We start from the raw sequence: 24,979 nt of genomic DNA on the forward strand, positions 1-24,979 counted from the left end.
AAACTGAATCTTCTAAAGTATTTGTACTGTTTTGCATTCTGACCGGCAATGTATTAATTTTCTGTTGTGCCATATCCATGTCAATGCTTGGCATTGCTGTTGGTTTTCATTTTAGTGACTTTAGGGCTTCTCTGGGAGCTCAGCTGGTAAAGATTCCACCTGCAATACAGGAGACCCCATTTGATTCCTGGGTCAGCCAGATCCGCTGGAGAATGGATCTGCTACCCACTCCAATTTCTTGGCCTGAAGAATTCCATGGACTGTATAGTCCGTGGAGTCACAGAGTCGGACATGACTGAGCAACTTTCACTTTAGTGACTTTAGTGGATGTATAATGGTATCTCACTGTGGTTTTAATATGTATTTTCTTGATGATGTTGAGCATCTTTTATATGCGTATTTGACATTTGTATATCTTTCAGGAAATACCTTTCAAAATATTTTGTGTTTTATTTGGGTTATTTTTGAGTAATGAAAGTTTTTCTATATTCTGGATAAAAATCTTAGGATATATGTGTTGTGAATACTTTGTTCCCATGGTGTGGCTTCCTTTTTTGTTTTACATTTTTAAAAAAATTATCTATTTTAACTGTGTTGAGTTTTAGTTGCAGCATGCAGGCTCTCTGTTGCAGTGCCAGGGCTTTCTCTAGCTGTGGCATGTGGGCTACAGAGAGCATGTGCTGGGTAGCTGTGGTGCATAGGCTTAGTTGCCTCTCCACACGTGGGATCTTAGTTCCCTGAACAGGGATCGAACCTGTGTGCCCCACATTGGAAGGTGGATTCTTAACCACTGGACCAAGGAAGTCTCTGCTTTTTTTGTCTTCTCAGTGACATCTTTTGAAGAGTGGAAGTTTCTAATTTTGATGAAGTCCATTATATTTCCCTTACGGTTGTATTTTTTGTGTACTTACAAGATCAGAAAGAATTTCTCTTTTCTCATAGAAGTTTTACAGTTTTAGCTTTTATACTTAGGTCTGATTCAAGTTAATTTTTATGAAAGATATGTGGTAAAGGGCTAGGTCCCTTTTTTCATTTTCAGTTATTCAGGTACTATTCATTAAAAAAAGACAACTGCCTTTTCCAATTAAAATACCTTCACCATGTATATGAGGGTCTGAGTTCTGTATTCTGTTACACCGATCTATATGTCTATTACTATTTTTTTTTTTTTTGGCTGTGTCTTGTAGTTTGTGTTATCTTACGCTGTTCTGCATATACTATCAAGTTGTGAATGAAGACAGTTTTCCTTCTTTTCAAACTGAATGCTCTTTATTTCCATTTCTCACCTTATTACACTGGCTAGAACCTCTAGTACAAAAGTTCCCTAATCAAGGATTGATCCTGGGCCCTCGGTAATGAAAAAGTTTCAAGTCCTAATCACTGGACTGCCAGGAAATTTCCCTGTTCTTAAAAATCAACATGATTTTTCCAACTCTGTTCTTTATTTCCCAAAGAATTCTTGAGCTGTTCTGATTTCTTCCATATACATTTTAGAACCATTTGTCTTCATCTACATGGAAGTCTGCTGGAATTTTGATTGGAATTGTATTGAGTCTGTAAATCAGTTTGGGAAGAACTGCCATGCCACCCACTCCAGTGTTCTTGCCTTGAGAATCACAGGGACGGGGGAGCCTGGTGGGCTGCCGTCTGTGGGGTCGCACAGAGTCGGACACGACTGAAGCGACTTAGCAGCCGCAGCAGCAACCATCTTAACCATGTCACATCTTTGAATCCATGGTCACAGCATAATTGTCATTGTTCTAGAACTTTAATTTCTTTGTATGTTTTTTAGTTTTCTGTGAATGAGTCTTTGCCTATATTTTTGTTGTTTATCCCTAGATATTTCATATTTTTCTAATGCTGTAAGTATGTTTAAAATTTCATTTTCCAGTTTGATACTATTACATAGAAATGTGTATTTTTGTATACTGACCTCATAGCCTACAACCTTGATAACTCATTTATTAGTTGCATTAGCTTTTTTATAGATTCTTTAGGCTGTTCATATATCTTATCAAGTTGTGAATGAAGACAGTTTTCCTTCTTTTCAAACTAAATGCTTTTTATTTCCATTTCTCACCTTAGGTACTAGCTAGAACCTCTAATACAGTGTTAAGTAGAAGCTGTGAGAATGGAAAATAAGGCATTCTTGCCTTATTTATAATCTTTTGGTCTTTCACTGTTAAGTATGCTAGTATCTGTAGTTTTTGTATACATCCTTTATTAAATTGAGGAAGTTCTTTCCCTAGTCTACTATTTGATAAATGTATTTCCTGCATCTATCTGAAGATCGTACGATTTTTATTTTTTATTCTCTTAATATGATGAATTACATGTATTTTTCAAATGTCAAATCATTGCATTTTGGGGATAAACCCTATTTGGTTATGATGGAATATCCTTTTTTGATCTCTTTTTATTCAATTTGAAATAAGGATTTTTATGACTGTGCTCATGAAAAATATTGGTCTGTAGTTTTCTTATAATATATATATTTTTTTAGTTCTTGAGTCAGAGTAATGCTGACCTCTTTAAAAATAGAGGTTGAAAAGTATTTCCACCTATTCTTTTTCTTTTTATTTTTTTAATTTTATTTTTACTTTATTTTACTTTACAATACTGTATTGGTTTTGCCATACATTGACATGAATCCGCCACAGGTGTATACGAGCTCCTAATCCTGAATCCCCCTCCCACCTCCCACCCCATATTCTCTCTCTGGATCATCCCCGTGCACCAGCCCCAAGCATCCTGTATCTTGTATTGAACATAGACTGGTGATTCGTTTCTTACATGATAGTATACATGTTTCAATGCCATTCTCCCAAATAATCCCACCCTCTCCCTCTCCCTCACAGTCCAAAAGTCCGTTCTATACATCGTGTCTCTTTTGCTGTCTTGCATACAGGGTCATCATTACCATCTTTCTAAATTCCATATATATGTGTTAGTATACTGTATTGGTGTTTTTCTTTCTGGCTTACTTCACTCTGTATAATCGGCTCCAGTTTCATCCATCTCATTAGAACTGATTCAAATTTATTCTTTTTAATGGCTGAGTAATACTCCATTGTGTATATGTACCACAGCTTTCTTATCCATTCATCTGCTGATGGACATCTAGGTTGTTTCCATGTCCTGGCTATTATAAACAGTGCTGCGATGAACACTGGGGTACATGTGTCTCTTTCAATTCTGGTTTCCTCGGTGTGTATGCCCAGCAGTGGGATTGCTGGGTCATAAGGCAGTTCTATTTGCAATTTTTAAGGAATCTCCACACTGTTCTCCATAGTGGCTGTACTAGTTTGCATTCCCATCAATAGTGTAAGAGGGTTCCCTTTTCTCCACATCCTCTCCAACATTTGTTGCTTGTAGACTTTTGGATGGCAGCCATTCTGACTGGTGTGAAATGGTACCTCATTGTGGTCTTGATTTGCATTTCTCTGATAGTGAGTGATGTTGAGCATCTTTTCATGTGTTTGTTAGCCATCCTTATGTCTTCTTTGGAGAAATGCCTATTTAGTTCTTTGGCCCATTTTTTGATTGGGTCGTTTATTTTTCTGGAGTTGAGCTGCATAAGTTGCTTGTATATTTTTGAGATTAGTTGTTTGTCAGTTGCTTCATTGGCTATTATTTTCTCCCATTCAGAAGGCTGTCTTTTCACCTTGCTTATAGTTTCCTTTGTTGTGCAGAAGCTTTTAATTTTAATTAGGTCCCATTTGTTTATTTTTGCTTTTATTTCCAGTATTCTGGGAGGTGGATCATAGAGGATCCTGCTGTGATTTATGTCTGAGAGGGTTTTGCCTATGTTCTGTAGGAGTTTTACAGTTTCTGGTCTTACGTTTAGATCTTTAATCCATTTTGAGTTTATTTTTGTGTGTTCCACCTATTCTTTTCTCAAAGAATTCTTATAGATTTGGTATCTTGTTCAATAGTGTTTATTAGAACTAACAAATGTTGTCACTTAGTCTAACAGTATCCTTTTTGGGAAGGTTTAAAATGACAAGTTAAGTTTCAAAAGTAGGTAGAACATAGACTTTTGTCCATTGTGTCACATTGAGTGATAGTATCGTTTGATTAAATTAGAATCCCAAAAAAAAGTCCATTTGTTGCATTGTTGATATGTCTTAGACTTTTATAATCTATAGGTTCCCTTTCATTTTTTTCTTTGCAATTTATTTATTTTTTTAACTGAGTTGCCTGTCCTTTAGAATTTTCTACTTTTTGTGTCTGTCTCTTGCATCCCACCTAATGTCATTAATGTTCCTCTCGATCTGCAGTTCAGTTCAGTTTAGTCGCTCAGTCGTGTCCGACTTTTTGCGATGCCATGAATCACAGCACGCCAGGCCTCCCTGTCCGTCACCAACTCTTGGAGTTCACTCAAACTCATGTCCATCGAGTTGGTGATACCATCCAGCCATTTCATCCTCTGTCGTCCCCTTCTCCTCCTGCCCGCAATCCCTCCCAGCATCAGGGTCTTTTCCAGTGAGTCAGCTTTTCACATGAGGTGGCCAAAGTGTTGGAGTTTCAGGTTTAGCATCAGTCCTTCCAATGAACAACCAGGACTGATCTCCTTTAGGATGGACAGGTTGGATCTCCTTGCAGTCCAAGGGACTCTCAAGAGTCTTTTCCAACACATTTCAAAAGCATCAATTCTTCAGCGCTCAGCTTTCTTCACAGTCCAACTCTCACATCCATACATGACCACTGGAAAAACCATAGCCTTGACTAGATGGACCTTTGTTGGCAAAGTAATATCTCTGCTTTTCAATATGCTATCTAGGTTGGTCATAACTTTCCTTCCAAGGAGTAAGCGTCTTTTAATTTCATGGCTGCAATCACCATCTGCAATGATTTTGGAGCCCAAAAAATAAGGTCTGACACTGTTTCCACTGTTTCCCCATCTATTTCCCATGAAGTGATGGGACCAGATGCCATGATCTTCGTTTTCTGAATGTTGAGTTTTAAGCCAGCTTTTTCACTCTCCTCTTTCACTTTCATCAAGAGGCTTTTGAGTTCCTCTTCACTTTCTGCCATAAGGGTGGTATCATCTGCATATCTGAGGTTATTGATATTTCTCCCAGCAGTCTTGATTCCAGCTTGTGCTTCCAGCCCAGCGTTTCTCATGATGTCCTCTGCATATAAGTTAAATAAGCAGGGTGACAATACACAGCCTTGATGTACTCCTTTTCCTATTTGGAACCAGTCTGTTGTTCCATGTCCAGTTCTAACTGTTGCTTCCTGACCTTCATACAGGTTTCTCAAGAGGCAGGTCAGGTGGTCTGGTATTTCTATCTCTTTCAGAATTTTCCACAGTTTATTGTGATCCACACAGTCAAAAGGCTTTGGCATAGTCAGTAAAGCAGAAATAAATGTTTTTCTGGAACTCTCTTGCTTTTTCCATGATCCATCGGATGTTGGCAGTTTGATCTGTGGTTCCTCTGCCTTTTCTAAAACCAGCTTGAACATCTGGAAGTTCACGGTTTACGTATTGCTGAAGCCTGGCTTGGAGAATTTTGAGCATTGCTTTACTAACATGTGAGATGAGTGCAGTTGTGCAGTAGTTTGACCTACATTTCTTATAAAATGATTTGTTGTTGTTCAGTCACTCAGTCATGTCCAACAACCCCAAGGACTAGAGCACACCAGGCTTCCCTGTCCTTCTTCATCTCCCCAGAGCTTGCTCTAACGCATGTCCATTGAGTCAGTGATGCCATCCAACCATCTTGCCCACTGTAGTCCCTTTTTCCTCCTGCCATCAATCTTTCCCAGCATTAGGGTCTTTTCCCGTAAGTCAGCTATTTGCATCAGGTTGCCAAGCTATTGGAGCTTCAGCTTTAACATCAATTTTCTGGTAAGAATATATTACAGGTGGTTTTGGATACTTACACTGAAAGTTAAATACTTCTGGCTATCTCTTTGTAATATCAGATTATCATTGCCTAGATTTATTGTTTCATTAGAGGCCACAAAATGGTGATAATTGTTAGAATTTTGGTGCTAGAAAACATCTTTAAAGGAAAACTTCTCATCAGTTATTTTATACCATAGAAATGATTTATGTAGTACAGGCAGTTTATGTATTGGAGGCTTTGTTCTCCCCCTTTATTTAGCACTTTTCAAAATAATAGGTTGGGTGTCCAGTATCCTCCAAAAGTGACTAGTAAGTGTTCTGTTTTATTTTTGTATCATTATGAAGTCATGCATTGAGGTATATATATGCTATGTTTCAGTTCTTACAGTTATTGTTTATATTGATGAATATAATCCTGAACTTCAGTAGATCGTGCCAAGTTCATTTTTTTCAATGGTTCTAATTTTGTATCAGAGTTCCTAAAGCATACTTGGTATTTTCAGGCTGTAAAATTTTTATGAATATGATTTGTATATAAGGATATAATATACATATATATACATTCAGTGAAATTACAATAATTGTGATTTCAGTGCTTAATTCATTTTTAAAATTTGCAACATTAAGTATTGGTTTTTTATTATGGAGGAATATGATTTGGCTGTCTTTCATTTCCTCGATATATTTACTTACACCTCCTGCACCCATTTCCAATACAGTTGATTGTAATTTTGGCCTCAATCTATATTCATTATTAATATGACTATGTAATTATTACACATAGATGATCTCACCAGGTCTATTATTTTTATTTTACTTTTCGAGTACTTCTCTTTGTCTTTCATGGAGTCAATAATTGCCTTGTTTTTATGTTTCTTAGTTTTCTATGTAGTATATATTACAAACATCCCCTCTGACTAATAGAATACACGCCTCAATATTCCAAATATAAAACAATCCATTAATTTTCTTTTCTTTCTTTCTTGGTTTTAATCTAGAGCCATCTGGAGCCCCCCTAGTGCCTTTTACACAGCTTTACTTGTACCTCTGTGGATCTGTTGCCTTGAGTTCTCTTTCATCATTGTTCTTGGAATTCTCTTTGCTTCCTCCTTGTACTGAACTCAAGAAAGAGAAATATTTACCCAGTTGTTCAGATTTCAGTGTAGGGACTTGCTGGGATGCAGCTGTTATGACGCAGGTATGTTTGCTGTGCCCTGTCCTTCTCTTCTGTGGTGAAATGGGGTAGATGACCTAAAAGGGTAAATACAAGGTTATGAATGAATGGTAGAGATACTGATATGGATAGAAGGACAAGAAGCCCAACTATCTTTCTCTCCTTTCTTCCAAAGTCCTTCCAGCTTAGAGTTAAAGCCTCATGTGTGACCCAGGGCAGCTCCAGGTTAGACAGTAGGGTCAAATGTTCTCTCTTGCTCTGAGTCTCTTTTTTTCCTGTTTCCATTTTTGGTGTACCTGGAGAGCAATCTTGAGATAATACTTCCTGCCTCCTAGATTCAGGTTCAGTGGTAGTGGGAAAGTGAAAGTGCAAGTCACTCAGTCATGTTAGACTCTTTGTGATCCCACGGACTATACAATCCATGGAATTCTCCAGGCCAGAATACTGGAGTGGATAACCTTTTCCTTCTCCAGTGGATCTTCCAACCAGTGGATCAAACCCAGGTCTCCTGCATTGCAGGCAAATTCTTTACCAACTGAGCTGTGGGGGAAGTTGTGAGGGTGGTGGGAAGGGGGGACTATGAAAGCATCAAAGTTCATGGCTTGTTTTATTTTGAAGCTGACAAGCACTTTAGGGAAAAATCACTGTTTTGTGTAGTGCAGATATTCTGCACTCAGTCTAAGGCCAAAGGCATAACTCACAGGGAATACTGCTGTGCCTTGAGTTTTCCATGGCCCTCTGTGGCTGTGGCTCCAATAAGGAACTTGTGGAGAGAAGTGGCTGTAATTTGGGAAATGATTCTTGCATTCCATGGTTTTCTGGTCAGAGTACCATTTGAACTGCTGTATCAGTAGCACAGTTTTTTCTGACTTGACCTGGTTGGTTAGATTATGAGATTGTCTTAAAGATTATGAAAGTTTAAAAAAAAAAAAAAAAAGGGAAAGTGTTAGTTGTCGCTCAGTCATGTCTGACTGTTTGTGACCCCATGGACTGTACAATCCATGGAATTCTCCAGGCTCCTGAGAAACCTCTTACCAGGTTTCTCAGTTCATGGAATTATCTAGGCAAGAACTCTAGAGTAGGTAGCCATTCCCTTCCCTAGGGGATCTTCCTGACCCAGGTAATAAACCTGGGTCTCCTGCACTTCAGGTGGATTCTTTACTGTTTGAGCCACCAGGGAAACCACTGGTGTTGCAGTTATCTTCCTGTCTGTTATATCCTATTGGAACCAGACAGGATTTAATACTAAGCGTTTAGATTAGAACTGACCTACAGAGAAAGTTAGGGGCTCTGAATGGTCACAAACAAGTCTACCACAAACAACTGTCTTTGCATAGCATAGTTGGTAAAGCTTATAAATAAAAATGGACTAGATGGTGAACAATGCTGAATGTTCTTTTTAGAATAAGCCAGCCTCAACAATAAAAAGACATTGTTTTGGAATGAATTGTATCCTCTGAAATTCATGTGGTAAAGCCCTAACTCCCAATGTGACTGTATTTAGAGGTGGGCCTCTAAGGAGGTAATTAAGGTTGAATGAGGTCCTAAGAGTGGGCCTTAATCCAGTGTGACCAGTGTCCTCTTAAGAGACACCGGGGATGCGTGTATACGGAGAAGCCCAATGTGGTAAGGTAGGAGAAAGGCAGCCATGGCAAGCCAAGGGGAGAGGCCTGGGAGAAACCACATCTGCCAGTGCCTTGATCTTGGACCTTCAACTTCCACAACTGTGAGAAAATAAATTTCTGTTGTTGAAGTCAGCCAGTTAGTTCATGGTATTTTGTTATGGCAGCACCTAGCGAATTAATACAGACGTATAAACCAATTTAAAAATGCATAGATGATTTGAATGGCCATTTCTCCAGAGAAAATCTACAAATGGCCAGTATGCGTATGAAAAGATTCTCAACATTATTTGTCACTAGGTAAACGCAAATCAAAACCTCAGGGAGACACCACTTCATACCCACTGTGTGTTCAGTCATCGTCATGTTTGACTCTTGCGATCCCATAGACTGTAGCTCGTTAGGCTCCTCTCTCCGTGGGATTTTCCAGGCAAGAATACTGGAGTGGGTTGCCATTTCCTCCTCCAGGGGATTCTCCCTGATGCAGGGATAGAGGCCCGTCTCCTATCTCGGCAAGCAGGTTGTTTACCATTGCGCCACCTAGGACAGTGACATTCCGGTGGGTGGATTTGCTTGCATCAAATGCATCTGACAGAAGTATATGGATCACAAACTCTGAGTGTGAGCACGGGGTGACTCTTGAGGGCCCAGCTGAGCCATACTTCATTAATCCAAGAGAGTGAGGAAGTGAATGGATCAGGATCATGGGGAAGGGAAACCCTTCTGGGGTACTGACCTGGTCAAGATGGACCCTCTGTGCTCCTCATGCCCATTAGGATGACTATAATTTAGAAGACAGTAACAAGTATTGAGGATGTGGAGAACTTGACATTGCTGGTGGGAATATAAAGTGTTGCAGTTGGGAAAACATGTGGCAGTTCCTCAAAAAATTAAATGTGTAGTTTATGACTCAGCACTTTTACTCCCAGATATATAGAGAAATATCTCTCCCAGATATAAAGCAGTATCTCCCCTCCCCCCCCCCCCCCGCCAAAAAAAAGTTGTACACAACTGTGGCTATCAGCATTATTAATAATAGCCAAATTAGGGAATTAATTCAAATGCCCATCAACTGATGCATGGATAAACAAAATGTGGTATATTCACACAAATGAAATATTCAGTTCAGTCACTCAGTCGTGTCCGACTCTTTGCAACCCCATGAACCGCAGCATGCCAGGCCTCTCTGTCCGTCACCAACTCCTGGAGTTTACAGCTATAAATCAAAAAGTACTGATTCATGCTATGTGAGTGAAACTTGAAAATATTATGCAGATAGTAAAGGCCACATATTGTATGATTTCATGTATGTTCAGAATAGGCAAATCCATAGAGATGTAGACCAGGTTGCCCTGGTCTAGGGGGAAAGATGCATTGGGAGTGACTGCAAATGGGTATGTGGTTTCTTTTATTTTGGAATTAGGAATGATGGTTGCACTCTGTGCAAATGCTACAATACAAGGAAAATTTTATTATATTTGAGATTTATTTCAATTAGGAAAAATTAGAATCAGCTAGAGTCAGCGTTCTGGGTGGTGAACCTGAAGTAAGGGACAAGTGAGAGTATACCTTGACTAGTATTGCTAACTTCTGAATAAGACTTTGTTCAGCATGACTGATGCGTGCATGCTAAAGTTTGAAAAGCAGAGATCTAGAGAATTTACAAGTAGGAAAGGCCACAAGTCTATGCTAATGTTTTAATAATAAATATTTAGATTCTTTACATGTAGCAGGTTAAGCATAATACTGTCTCTGCCACCATCCATACAAACTGGTAATTTTGAGCACACTTTGCATCCAGATCTTGGTTTCTAAATGCCATTCTTTATTAAGTGGCTCCAAGCTTTGTGCTATTCTTGCAACTTTACATTGGACATTATTTGTAAAATAAAGAAGTTAGAATATTTCAATTTAAAAAGATGGAAGATGACCTGAAACAAACACACAAAAATCACACAAGTTTCCAAAACTGATGATATGGAACTCCAATTGAGTGTATTTATTTATTATAATCTCCAAAATAATTTCAGTTGGCACAACTGCTTCTTAAAACCACATTACTATCAGGCTCAATTTAATTACAACCAAGCAATTCACGAAGACATTGTAAGCAACAAAACATGCTCAGTATTTCTTTGAGAAAGGTGCTTCAGATATGTGCACAGCATGACTGGGCATTACACAAAACTTTTAGAAGATGATTCTTACATGCCCAAGTGTGGTACCTCTTCTGTTGTGACATCTGTGAAAGGCTAATCCTTCCACACCTCCCGTAAAACCCTTCATGGTGCAATCTGCCTTTCTCTTAAATTTTAAAGAATATTCTAAGTCATTCCTTAGGAAAGTAAAACTATACACATTTCCAAGGGGGAAAACAAGCTGCTTACTTTTTATATTATACACTTCAATTATAGGTTACTAACACTTTTTTAAAGCTTTGTTACATTTTTAAAAGTACCAGCTAATGAAGACAAAAGTACAAAATATTTATCAGCATGTTAGGTTCTCCTGAAATCACAGTTTTCTGGATAGATACATGCAGCATCACTGAACGTTTTTCACTATGTATTACACATAGCTTGGAAAGAATTTTAATATTTTGGCCTGTAATGTCCATGTCTTAAATAGCATTTTGCTTTATTTCTTTAATAGTGCTAAACTCTTTAAAAAAATTGTACTTATTTTATAGATCTGACTCACTGAATTTTCAACACCATGGCCTCACCTTGGTTATGAAAAATATTTTAACATCTGCAACTTCAGCTGGTTATACTATGGGGAGAGGGATTACCACAACTTTATTATACCTCGTATTAACAATAAACCTTCTCACAGAGAAGAAAATACTTTAAATACCTTAAATCATATTTACAACAATAAAATTCACATTTCATGCTTTAGTGAGACTCTTAAATCATCCACAAGCAGTCCTTTATGGTTTATTGGAATAGAGCCCTTCTGTACATGGACTTCTGCTGTGTGCCACATATAAAGCTCTTGATTTTATGAAAATAGCAAAACTTATGCTGTCCTCCTGTCAAGTAGAAAAACCGAGGGTACATCTTCCCAGCCATCAAGTTGTCACCGAAACGCTATTATCACAGCGAGGTGGCAGCCAAGGCTTCGGACCTCAGGACCCAGAAGGAGCAACTCGTCTGTCTGCAAAGTGCTCAGAAGCCCGGGTATTCTCTAATGTGCGTGATAGGATGAAAAGAGCCCTCTCAGCACTGGCCAAACAGCTCACTGATGTGTCTATTGCACGGGATCTTCGAAGCTTCCAGAAATAGTGCTGTATGTCTTCCCTTCACTACTATATACATTTTTCTGATAAGTTCAGCGTTTCACTGGGAAACGTGACTTGCAGGGAGCTCCCCTTGGGGACAGGCCCAGCCCTGCAGCTCCCGCCAACCTCGTCCACCAGTAAGAAGCTCTCCGAGTCCTGCCCCTGTGAGGAGTCTGAGGTCTCCGATATCCGCAGAGTCCTAAGCGACGTGCTGTCTATTTGGGTCAGGCCCACGCCGGGCACACCTGGCAGCAGATTCCTGCCTCCCCCGAAGCCGTTTTCACTGAGTTCTGGCGTGTACAGGAGGGTCTGCGACGTGCTGCTGATCTCCTTGAGCTCCCGGGAGAGGAAGGAGCGGGAGTGGCCGGACACGGCGGAGGACGTCCTTCTGCTGTCTGAGCAGTGCGGCCCCGAACGCTCCCTGCGCGACCCGCCAATGCGGCAGAAGAGGCATTTGATCTTCTCTATGGCTTTACTGAGCACTGTCTTCCGCAGGAGGATGTATATCCAGGGGTCCAGGATGGGGTTCACAGAAGCAATTCGGATGGCCTGCAAATCTGGGTTTTTGCTGATGACTGGCTCCAGGTGTGGCCGATATAACTGGTTGACGAACACCCGCACCTGCGGAAAGGAGATGCCCACGTTTAGTGTTTAGCATTCATTCAGCAACTGGGAAAATATTTGCATGCAACGTCTAACTTAGTAGCCTTGAGAGTGCTTAGTCGCTCAGTCTGTCCGACTCTTTGCGACCCCATGGACAGTAGCCCACCAGGCTCCTCTGTCCATGGGATTTTCCCGACAAGAATACTGGAGTGGGTTGGCACGACCTCCTCCAGGGGGTCTTCCCGCCGCAGGGATCTAACCCAGGTCTCCTGCATTGCAGGTGCGACTGAACCATTAGTAACATTAGCTGCCCTCTTTTCTGTTAATAAATGCCAAGAGGGACTTCCCTGGTGGTTCAGTGGTTAAGACTGGTACTTACAATGGAGTGGGCCTGGGTTCAATCCTTGGATAGGGGAACTAAGATCCCACATGCCTTGGAACATGGTCAAAAAGAATTTTGAAACTTAAAAAAATTGCCGAGAAAAGAGCAGCATATATAGAACCAGGAAGACCACCGATTACCAGTTATTAAAGTATAACTTTAATATATCAGTAACTACCTTATGAATAGCTTCTCTAGGTCAAAGATGGATAAAATAATGCAATGTGTGTACAGGTAACATAGGCATAAAGGTTCCTGGAGAAGAATTTTATTAACTTCATTTCTGTGCTCTCTCACAGAATAGTGAAAAACTTTTAAACTCGGAAATTTTAAACCAATATTTGAATCTGTTATCATCTAGAATGGCCAGAGAATAGTTTTTATTTTCTCTATATGAAGCTGTTCCCTAGTTATAATAATAATCTCGTGTTATCAACTCTTACTTCAAAAACCTTTTCCATAAACCAATTATGTGTCAATAAATAAATAATAAAAAAAGAAAAAAAGAAAATCTTTCCCAGTTAGGTTTCTTTTTCTTCCTCTAACTGCATTCCTCACCTAGATTATTGCATCAACCACCAAACTGGCTTTCCCATCTCCACTTCCTGTTCTCTCCAAACCATCCTCCAAACTGCCACCAGAAGATTATTTCTCAAATGCCGATTTGATTATGCTACTTGGCTGCTAAACCTTCACTGGCTCCCTGCTGCTTGGGAACTATAGTTCTGTTCAACATCTGTCACTCTTGAATCCATCCTGAAGCCTCCACTGGAATCCACCCCTCCTTTGTGTCTCTGGAGCATTTTAGAATAAATAGCCAGGAGCACTCTGGAGAGACCAGACTCAATGAAGAGAGTATAAATTTGTAAATTTGAGGAAACCTATCATTTTATTCCTTAGTGGAAAAGGCACTTCTTATTTTCTCTCTCTTTTTAAAAATTAAAGTACAATATTATATAAATGACAGGTGTACAGTATAGTGATTCATAATTATTAAAGGTAATACTCCATTTATAGTTATTATATAAATGGAGTACTGGCTATTATATAAATATAGTCAGTACTGGCTATATTTGTCTGTGTTGTACAATATATCCTTGTATCTTATTTAATACCTAATAATTTTACCTCTTAATTCCCTACCTCTATATTGTATCCCCCTCTCTCTCCCCACTGGGAACCACTAGTTTGTTGTCTATATACACTTCCATATTTACTGCTAAAGAGTAGATCTTAAAAGCTCTCATCATGAGAAAAACATCTTGTAACTAAGTGTGGGGATGGATGTTAATTAGACTTATCATAGTGATTATTTTGCAATATATACAAATATCGAATCATTATGCTATACACTTGAAATGAATATAATGTTATATGTCAATTATATCTAAATAAATATGTATATATAAATACACACACACACAAGACACACACCAAAAAACCCAAAATTTTACTGTTAAAGGATGATGATGCTATCTGAGTCTTACTTCTAATTCCACCAGGATCATTATATAAAAATCTCATACTAATTCATATAAAATTAGTGGTTTTTAAGGTAATATAATTATTTGATAATTATTACTTGCCATTAGTAACTATTTTAGGTCAGGGAGAAGTAAGAGGTGAGTCTCACAGCCAAGAAAGATGCATTGAAAACCATAAAAAGAAGAAAGAACTATAAAAGCATAGCTGGAGCCATTTAACCAAGGGCAAATATGTCTACCGTTAAGAAGAGTTGATGACACTGCCACTTTGTCATACAGTATGATAATATTTATGGTGTATGAATCACTAAGAAAGAATAGGGATATTTTAGAATTATAACAAATGGGATAAAAAGAAGCCTAAAACATGTAAATAATTCTCATTAATCTGCAAAAGTCAACTTAAATGAAACATTTCTAAATGATACTAGATCAGTGGGGTGTAACTATATTTCTACTTCTTCCTATATTGGAATTTAGACCTCAATCAACTACAGGTCTATAATCCTTTATCAAGAAGTTGCTGTTGTTTTGATATTCATTTGTTTTGTTTTCAGTTGCAAAACCTGAACTGACTAGACCATGATGCTATTTGCAATTTTATTTATTCCACTTGATGTGAATATTCCCATGTTTTGCTCCAGAGGTCCCATTCCAGTTTCTGATGGGGATATTACATATATGTAGATTACTAAATTACTTTTCTAAAAGCCAAGAAATTCTGAATTTAAAACACAGTTGGTCCTAAATATTTTGGATAAGCAATTACATACAGCCCTGTAACTCTCATAGAATAAAATGATAAAATGGCTCTAAGATGAAATTATTCCTTTGATCTCTGGAAGACAGCCAAATAAAAAGTGTACTAGAATGAACAACAGTATATGATGACTACGCTTTTTTTTTTTTGGCCAAACCACACAGCATGTGAGATCTTAAGTTCCCTGACTAGGGAAAGAACTCACACTCCCCTGCAGTGAAGTTCCTATGATGACAACTCTTAAAATATTTTTAGAAACTATGTTTGTATAAATGATTCAACCAAGACAAAGGATGACTGACTTTCTGTCCTTTCAAAAACCAATGGAACAAAGCATCTTGGTTTCTTCCTACCATACTCTTCATTGAGGTTCTCAGCTCTGCCTGGGCACAGAGATTCCCTCAGGTCCATGGGTCTTTTCTCAGATGAAGTGTTACTGAAACCAGAAGTTTTGAGAACCTTACTTAGATCCCCCACTCTGTTGGTGGCTGATTCTGGCCTGGGCCTCAGGTCTCCAAATTACTTTCATGTTGCTTTTTCTGTTTTACCAGGCTAGCTAGCTTTCTGCTTAAGAATTATCTCCTGACAATGGAATTATTGGTAAAATACAAAGCATATATTTTACTCACATCACACAGTAGGTTGTTAAGGGTAAAAGAAATGATGGATTTAAATCTGGATTTAGTATCAGGCCCTCCTCTGAGTGTGCTGCTGCTGCTGCTAACTTGCTTCAGTCGTGTCCGACTCTGTGTGACCCCATAGACGGCAGCCCACCAGGCTCCTCCGTCCCTGGGACTCTCCAGGCAAGAATACTGGAGTGGGTTGCCATTTCCTTCTCCCCTCTGAGTGAAGCCTCTAGAAAAAACCCTAGGCGGGATTTGGGTGAATTTGAGACTTCTAGCCAGTAGGTGGCAGTGTTGCTCTACTTGGGAGTTGGTCCCACAGCCCTCCCTAAGAGGTTTGCCCAGCTGCTTCAAGACCCTCTTTCAGAACAGAATTTTAGGTCTAAAGTTTGCATTCTTAAAATTTTAACATTGAAATACTTCATTGGTAGTTGTTTCTCCCACCGGTTCCTTGAGGGAAACACATTTACTACTGAAAGGAGGAAATTTTTTTAACACCTGAAATGGCTGTAGAAGGAATGAAATTTGTAGCTATTTAAGGGAATAAACTAGGAGTTACTATTTATTTTTTAAAATTCCTATGACCCTTCAGAAAAGTCAGTGTTGTAAAAAAAATTAATAGTGAACTTTCCTAATCAAGGTGACAAGAAGCAAGCAAAGAATTATTTTGTGGCTCACTTCATGCTCAGTAGTAATTAATTGAAACTATAAGGGCATGAAAAGGAGCCTTATTTCAGTGTTCCATGGTGTGTGTCGGCGGGGGGGAGGCGGCGGGCAGGGGACTTACAATTAATATAAGCTAGTGAACCTGGTCATTTCATGTCTTCTCAGGAAAGCAGAGCTCATGGGGTAGCAACAAAGATGAGTATGAAAAGCAACATTCCAAATTTATATGAAAACACTCTCAAAAGCTGGTAAAATGATTTGAAAAAAAATGAAAACGGAGCTTTCCTTTGCAGCGTGATCTCAATGGAGACTGACTTGAATAGAGAGAAGACAAAAGTGAGCAAAAGCTCCACACACTTCAGTAGATTTCAAAAAAACCACAGCCATCTCTGCCTCACTTTAAAGGCTTTACTTGATTTGCTTCCCCAAAGGGGTAGACCCCAGATTAAGATGGGACCATCCACAGCAGGACTCCAGCGTCACGAAGGGAGGAGAGAGCACGTTTCTGCAATTCTTGTCCAACAGGCTCTGTATGTTACACAAATAAACGTGTTCAGGCAGTTTTCAGTGTTGGAAGAGTGTGCTGCTGAGAAAACCGAACCTCTGAGTGGGAGGCAGGTGGGGGAACACCTTAAAAGAATTCACTGAATACAAACAATGTATGTAGTCTCTTGCAATTAGTCCATTTCAGCTATAGTCTGTAGTCTATTAGCTGCAGATTTGCACATGTGGCTTATTGTTAGAACTGGCATACATGACAATATTCCAAACTTGTTGAGGACGGCTAGAGATTAGGATTCAGGAACATAACTTGGAAAAAACATGATAAACCCAAAATTAAATGTGATGATGGGAAAGTTACAAGGAAGGCTACATGTTATAAAGATAAATGCCCAGTTCTGTTCAAATCCTGGCTCTCTGCTCCATATAATTTATGAGCAAAAACATGAAAGGGCTTAGTACAAATATGTGGAAGCTTGGCTACTGTGGAGTACATCAATAATACGAAAACCACAGCTTAGAGTCGCTTTGGGGTATAGTTAATGACGCGCATGGTATCTAAAACACATACTTCCTGTTTAATGAATTAACCTGTTGGCAGGGAATGTCTAATTGAAGAGGAATGTTGAAATTTTGATTAGACTGATTTGGCAGTTGACGGTCGAAACAGAAATGCTTTCCAATAAATGACGATAACCAGTGATTGGATTTGTATGTGCTCCTTGTTCTGTTCCGAAAACATGCAAGGAATGATCTATGTGTGATCAGTTATCTAACTGCCCTGTGAAGGGTCTAAAATTGACACAGCTGTTACTAGAAATTCTTCCCACCTCCTTTTTTTTTTTTTTTTAATTTAGTGACAAAAATCTCTAAGTAAAGGAGAGTGGAGAGAGTTCTTGGGTGGGTGGTGGAATGAGAGATCAGTTCTCCTTCCCTCTGCATCACTGACCGGCCTTTTAACTGCAGACCAACTGCTTCACCTCTACAGGTCAGTGTGCACACTGAAAATTTACTTCTGAAGTGTTTAGTTTCTTTGAACCCTTAATTTTCAACATTCTAACAAGAACCTTCAAGAATTACTTCAGCTCTGGGGGGAAGAGATCTTGGTAGCAGATGTTCCATAAAATCAAGCCTTGACAGGTCAGCAAAGCATGGTGCAAAGAGCCTTAGACTAGGACTCACCCACCCACCCAGGAAATAGCATGAAATAAAGTCATTATCTGCAGTTGAGGAATCTGAGGTGCAGAGACAGTGAAAATGTTGGTCAGCCCTCCTGTCTTCCTAGAGCTTTTTTAAAGACTCAGAGGAAAAGCAGGGAAAACAACCTTACTTTTATGTGCTGCTCCACAGTCTTCAAGGTACTACTCCTGGGTCTGCAATTTTATGTTCTGGTTAAAATTCTGCTTTTCGGAATTGGTACTTTTAAAAAAAAATTTAGCCAAATTTATTTGAAAAATAATCAAATCCTTCAGGTTCTGCTGTAATAGTGCCTGGATTTATGGCATTCTTCATGTACCTCTAGATGTGATTTTTAACTCATCTGGGGACCCCATCAGTTTCTTTTAGTTTCCACTTCCAGTCTGCCTGCAGTGAACAAAAGTGTATCTATTTACACAGTTTTCCTCTGCTCTAATAAACCTTTGGCGATCAAATGCTGATGAAGGCTTATATAGACAACTATACTAAGGAACCAAATAAACACTTAAAGGAAGCTATTTTCTAAGTTTCACTCCTCCCAGGCAGAAGATGAATCAAACTGGTCATTCTACTCTTAACAGAGGTGAAGGCTTCCTAATTCAGAGTAAGAAGAAAGAAAATAAAAGAAACAAGTAAGCAATAAATACTGCCATAGCATGCTTGTGCGTGGGGGAAAATGCCTTTCAAATCCTGTAGTGTAACCATTTAGCCCTAGGCCAAAGACTGGATTACAATAATGTCTAACATTAGCAACAAAATTAGGTACCAGACATTGATCCAGCTGCAGCATTTAACACCAGGATCTTAGGCTGTCTCACTTGCATATTTCTAAAGAATTCATTCCCTTTTATTTATTTTGAGCATAAACGCTTTCACTTCTTCAGCTTCTCTTGTATTTCAGAAACCAGAGACTGCTTATAAACAGAACAGACAAAATAACATTAACCTTGTCCCACTAAACCTTGTCATGCAATGTTCCCTGTTGACTGTATTTACACCTTTTCTCTTCATTGCTTGTGACTCACTTTAGAAAATTTTGCAACTTCAGCACAGTTCCTTATATAACTGCAATTAATTTTTCTAACCTTTCTCAAATTTCCATTCCAAAATCTATTTTATGAGATATTTATATTTTGGAGAACAAATTAAAATTGACTTTTATACTAAATTCAATATCAACTGCCTTCTAAGAGCCACTGTCGTTTTTCTTTCTCTGGTATCCGAAAGACACAAATGTGGCCGCTTTGCAGTGATGCTTGTTTTCCTTATGTACTGTAAGTCAAGATTTGTGAAACTGCATATAAACTGTATTTGCTCTATTATTTCCAAAGCATTGTAAATGTTTGGAAGGGTTTGATTTGCCTCAAATAGGATTACCAACCAACTTGATTTGATAAAGTTAAAAGAGATTCTTCATTAGTTTCCTTGAAACTGAAGATAGATCTGACTGTTTTAAAAGTCAGAGTTCAGAATTTTCAACTCAAATTACAACATGAATGTGAGAAATGTGAAAAAAAAAAAAAAAGCCAAGAAAGTTGTAAAAGTGATCCAAGGAAGGCTACAGTTGTGGATGCTTCCCTTTTAATTCTTTCAGTCATTGCTAAACTGTGTGTGGGTGAGTAATATGATGACATCATTCTTATCATTAATTTACAATTAAATCTATTCCGAAGCTACCATTACTTGTATGATTTCTTATTACTTCCAAAGGTATGTCTATGCGATTATTTCTCAGCTGAGCCATTTTCAATTTGCAGGGTAAAAAGACTTAATATCACTACACAACACTGACTTTACAAAGAGTAGACAGTCCTTGTTAGTTTAAATGTGGTCAGTCTGCAAACCACAAATATAACTCCTATAATTTCTTGTCTCTTATTCCTCAAATAATGTCAAAGTCTTTGTGATAAATGGCTTTGCCATCAGATCTACCATTTCAGCCCATAAGAGGCTTTGAAGAGAACAGTTCGTCTTTGACTGTGTGGTCATCAACAGCTTCGCATGCTTGCCTCCAACCAAAACACAGTTTAAAAGTTCTGTGCATGTTGCTAAACCTCTAGCTCTGATTCCTCAGTTCCTTAAAGTGGATGTTCTGTAAATAACAACCACTCACTCTGGCATTTACTGTTCTGTAAAACATAAGGCAGAGGCCACAGAAAGAGGCCCCAGCGAGAGAGTTGTTTCTTCTAAAATCTCCCTCTATTCTAAAGGTGCCATTACAGACAGTAAAATATGTTTATGTGGCTCAATTAACTCTGTAAATTATCCTGGGCCCTGGGATGGTTTAAAGGCCCTTTTGGCCAATCACTGGCCACCTTGCAGTTCCATTTACAGATGGAAGGAATTTTATCCATCTGTAATTTTATATAATATATTAAAATATTTTATTAGATATAACATCAATTTTATGATATATTTTTATCTTAAAATCTCTGAACAGTGTTAGTAAGGGAAAAGATGGAATAATACCCTATTATTTTCTCATGCTCCCAATCAGCGTTCAAAAAAACCCCAACTTTTTCAAGTTGATAGTTTAGAATTTCCAGGAATGCGGTGTTTTGAGATATAGAAAAACTCAGGACTAGTTGCTTTCATGAGAAACTCTAGACGAAATATTTATTACGTGCATCTGCCCATGGGTTTCTAGTGCAAAGAGAGGAGAGCTAGGCAGACTTTCAAACTTCCTGCTTGTAACATTTTAAAACATTTTAAAAGTTAATGCACAGGCAATTTTAAAGAAGATGGTGTCCTTAAAGGTACCAAAACCCAGACTCAGACACACTGTTTCGAAGGCCAAAATTAGAAGTGTTCTAGGAGGGAGACATGACGTCATATTACAGAAGCAGCGTTGGGGTTAGATTGGTCTGAGGTTCATCTCAAGTTGCAAAGCTTTGGCTTGGCAATAAATAAGGTGACCATCTCTAAAGCCCCATCTCTCTAGAAAGGCACTCTACCTCTCACAGTTGAGAATGTGAATTCAATACCCCAGATGCATCAGCCTACCCTCAACAGGTCCCCTGAAACACCTTGCTTTCCTGGCCCCTAGAAAGAATGAAGCTCTGGGCCTTGCCCGTGGAGGACCACATGTGCACCGAGATGTTTTCCCGGGGGACTCACTGCTTGGCAAAAAGCAAGGAATTTAGCTTGACAGTCTAGTTCTGCGGGATTATTTTAAGCAAGTAATTCCCAGTGTAAAGTGAAGGAGTTAGACCAAAATGCATCCAATATTCCTTCAAGCTCTAAAATTCGACATAAGCTACCAAAAGAAAATTTTTTTTTAAAGGACATAAATCAGAACACTAAAAACGCTACTACTGTAAGGAGTGGACACCAAAGAAATCACCGGCCCCGACGGTTCGGATTCCGCCTGAGGATGGGGCTCAGTCACACTACTACAGCGGTTTCCTCTCTACATCTGACCGAGAGCGGCGCGCGTTCTCGGAAGGCTCAAGGCCACTGTCAGGCAGCCAGAGGTAGGGGCTGTCCCGGGAGGGAGAGGAAACCAGGCTTTCGGGGAAAGAAACTCGGCGATGTAGGGGAAAAGCACCTGCTGCACCTCGCTAGCGGTGGGGCCTAAAAAGAGCCTGGGCGTGGGGACCCCAGTCCCGACCTGGAGGAGACACGTCGGTGGCCGGTGGCCGAGGAGAGGGAGAGCAGGGAGCGGGAGATGGAGGAGGGAGGTGAACGCAGGAAAAGGGCCGAGTGGGGCCCTGACCCCTGCCACTCACCACAAGTGGAATGGAGCAGATGAGCACCACCAGGGAGGTGGCGATGAGTAAGATGACCATCTGGATCTCCGCGCCCGCGATGCGGCGGAAGCTCCGGCGGCGGCGAAAGTCGCTGAGGCGCGGCAGGGCTGGGGAGGAGGCGGCCGGGGGAGCCCGGCAGGCGGTCGGGGCCAAGGCGACGGCGGCGGCGGCAGCGTGGTGCTGCTGTTCGGTGCCCAGCGAGGTGCGGCGCATGAACTGTCGGTGCATGCGGAGCAGCGCGCCGCACACGAGCACGTTGCAGAGCACGGTGGCGAGGATGAGGAAGGAACTGAAGCCCGCATACATGTAGGAGAAGGCGGCGTGCGCTGTCACGTTGGTGGTCCAGTCGATGAAGCACCAGGTGGCCGGGTACTGCAGCCGCGAACTGCCCAGGCCCATGCTGGGCAGCGCGCAGAAGAGCACGTTGGACGCGTAGACCGCGAAGAGCGTGAGCCCCGCCAGCCGCTTGTCCACGTAGTGGCTGTAGAAGTAGGCGTGGTTGATGGCCAGGTAGCGCTCGATACTCATCGCACAGATGATGCTGAGCCCCGACAGGCCGAAGAAGAGCAGGATGAAGGTGCTGTACTCGCACAGCGCGTGGCCCCCGGGCCACTGGCCCTTCAAGTAGGTGGCGATGGTCACCGGGCTCACCAACAACGTGCCCAGCAGGTCGGTGACCGCCAGCCCGCATACCAGTGTGTAGAAAGTCGTCTCCTTCTGCTCTTTGCGCGACTTACAGAGCACCACGATGGCCACCAGGTTGCCCACCACGCCGAAGATGAACATCACCGCCGGGATGGTCACTGGGCTGTTCAGTGGGTTGGAGGCCTGGGAGGATGATGCATTGGTCCCAGGGGCGGTCATGGTGGTGGCCGACGGTACACTGCCTTGGAGTGCGAGGCTGGGTCTGTGGAGAATAGGAGAGAGACGAAGAAGCGATGAGCAGAAATTACCACCTGCAAAAAGGTGTCAGACCCGCTCCCGAGAAACAATATGTTGATGAGAGATCGGGGGAGCAACTCGATCCAACATTGTGGACTGCAGTCACTTACCAACTGCAGCAACCTAAATCTCCAGGCTCCGGATAAGTCCTGCCGGCAGCACCACTCTACGGGCATTAATATTTATACGTTGATACTGTCTTTCTCTCCTCTCCCCAACCCAACTCATTCCACTGCCAAGATGAACAAGACCTATCTCAAGGGAAAACTGGCTTGCTCGTTTTCCCGACAGATTCTGAGTCAATAAAAGTCTCGCTGAAAACAAGTTATGGAAGATAATTTGAAGAGAGCACTCTTCATTTCCTGGCTACGCTCAAGGGGCGCCCGCACCGCTCTCTGCCCAGTGCCCCCAACCCTGTCTCACCTGTGGCAGCCGCGGAGGTTGCAGTTACGTAAGCCCCCAGGGTCAAGCCTCAGATGTCCTGGACAAGCCTTCAACCTGCCCTCAGCCGTGCCCTGCTCAGTGTGGAGCTTGCCAAGCCTCTGCCTTCTCAGAGCTTGCTCTCGGTGGCTGCCAGTTTTCCGGAACTGGGGTCAGTGGTCAGCTTTCAAAAACTTGGAGAAACAGAAGGGCAGCGAAATGGGTCAGTGAAGCCCGATCATGGATTGCTTTATTCCTTCGTCTTTTCCTTCGTTTCTTCAAAGACGATCCAAGTTTTGCGGAGCCCGCGGGAATCGTCCGTGGGCGGACAGCTCTCAGGTGTGCGGCGGCACCGCGCTGGTGGCACCGAGCCTGGGTACCCGGCTCGGGCCGCCCTCCTCCCCAGCCCAGGGCAGCGCGGGCGGCTACCGGGGCTGGCGGCTAGAGCTGAGGGCGCTTCTGACGCCCTGGGGGCGGCTTGAGGTCCTCTCGGCCCGAGGCTCTGACCTGGGGCGGTTCATCTTCCTCTCAGGCTGCCGGGTTTCCAGCTCCGCTCTTGCCAGTCCAGCCTCTGTACAAACTTTTCTGCAGCTTCAAGTTTCCCTGGCGGGGGCGGGGCCACACAGCGCGCGGCCTGGGCGCCCATTGGCCAGATGTGAAGTGGGCGGGGCGCTCGCTCGCTCCTGTGCGCAGAGAGGAAGCGCTGCGGGCCGGAGGGCGGGGCCCCGGGCGGCGCGGGTCCCACCGCGCCTCTGCCCGCTGCTTGCTTGCGGCTTTCCAGCCCACCGCGGGGCTGGGATGGTGGAGGCTTGGCCTCCTTGCTCCAGGCAGGTGGTGCGGAAAGGCCGCGGTCCGCGGGGACTCTGGGGGGAGTCCCGGTATTCTCCTGTGCACCCTCTTAGCTACTTTGAACTCGGTATCCAGGGCAGACAGCTCTGAAACCGGCATCTTCCTCGCTGTCTCCTTCTCCAAGTGGGCTATTTCTCGCACCTTCTTCAGCCGAGTTGCAACATCTGGGTGCTGGGAAGGGAGGTCAGCGGCTTAGGATTCTACCTGGGAGCTGTCGAGGTGTGTGTGTGTGTGCGCGCGCGTGGACCGGGGAGGAGAAATAGGGTGCGTGCGCCAGTGGCCCCGGATCAGAAGGGTGCGCGTGACTGTGGTGGTGGCTGGGTGGGAGAGTGGGCACCAGGGTTGGGCGGGGAAACGACGAGGAATCCATCCTCTCACCACGAAAGGAGTTCGTTGGCAGTGCCGAGGCAAAAAAAAGGTGAGGGGGGTGGGGAGAAGCCGGGACAGCAACCTCTCCCGTCGCAAGTGGCAGAGACCTGCGGCTGCGGAGAGCCGGCGCGCGGCCCTCCAGGGGACCGACAGTGACTGCGGAGGGCTGTCTGTCGCTGTCTGTCGAACCGAGGAGACCTTTGTCCTCCTTCGGGGAACTTCTCCGGCCCGTGAGAACGGCTAGACTGAGTTTCGTGTCTGGGCTCGGTTAACAGTCAGATTTAGACACCTTCACCATGAATTCTTGGAAAGGCTGATACAGAGAGACTGGGATTGTTTTTAAGTAAAGGAATTGTCCAGTCACTACCTCACTAGTCAACTCTTGGAAAAGCCTATTTGCTCTACCTTTTAATCTTTGAATTACAATGTAGCTTCTCGTTATTCCTTTCTCTTTTACTTGCTACAGTCAGAACTGTTCTATTAATATTTTACTTGCTAGAG

General features: G+C 41.8%; 1 protein-coding gene across 1 annotated transcript; it reads right to left on the minus strand.

Annotated features, from left to right (window-relative positions):
• Nucleotides 1–10,620: 10,620 nt before the first annotated feature.
• Nucleotides 10,621–23,835, minus strand: PTGER4 (prostaglandin E receptor 4). The gene is made up of 3 exons (XM_015101313.3): nucleotides 23,264–23,835; nucleotides 21,878–22,805; nucleotides 10,621–12,554 (listed from the first exon to the last, which is right to left on the minus strand). Exons 2-3 carry the CDS (start codon nucleotides 22,760–22,762, stop codon nucleotides 11,961–11,963), a joined length of 1,479 nt encoding a protein of 492 aa, XP_014956799.1. The 5' UTR covers nucleotides 22,763–22,805; nucleotides 23,264–23,835; the 3' UTR covers nucleotides 10,621–11,960.
• Between the last annotated feature and the right edge of the window lie 1,144 nt (nucleotides 23,836–24,979).

This window comes from Ovis aries, chromosome 16 (assembly GCF_016772045.2).
Source record: "Ovis aries strain OAR_USU_Benz2616 breed Rambouillet chromosome 16, ARS-UI_Ramb_v3.0, whole genome shotgun sequence".
NCBI lineage: Eukaryota > Metazoa > Chordata > Mammalia > Artiodactyla > Bovidae > Ovis > Ovis aries.

What these genes read in the sequence shown, in the direction of transcription:
- PTGER4 (XM_015101313.3), bottom strand. Translation starts at nt 22,762, where the DNA reads ATGACCGCCCCTGGGACCAATGCATCATCCTCCCAGGCCTCCAACCCA. An exon ending in TCTGCTCCATTCCACTTGTG is followed by an intron (nt 12,555 to 21,877) that starts GTGAGTGGCAGG and finishes TCCTTTCCGCAG; the next exon opens with GTGCGGGTGTTCGTCAACCA.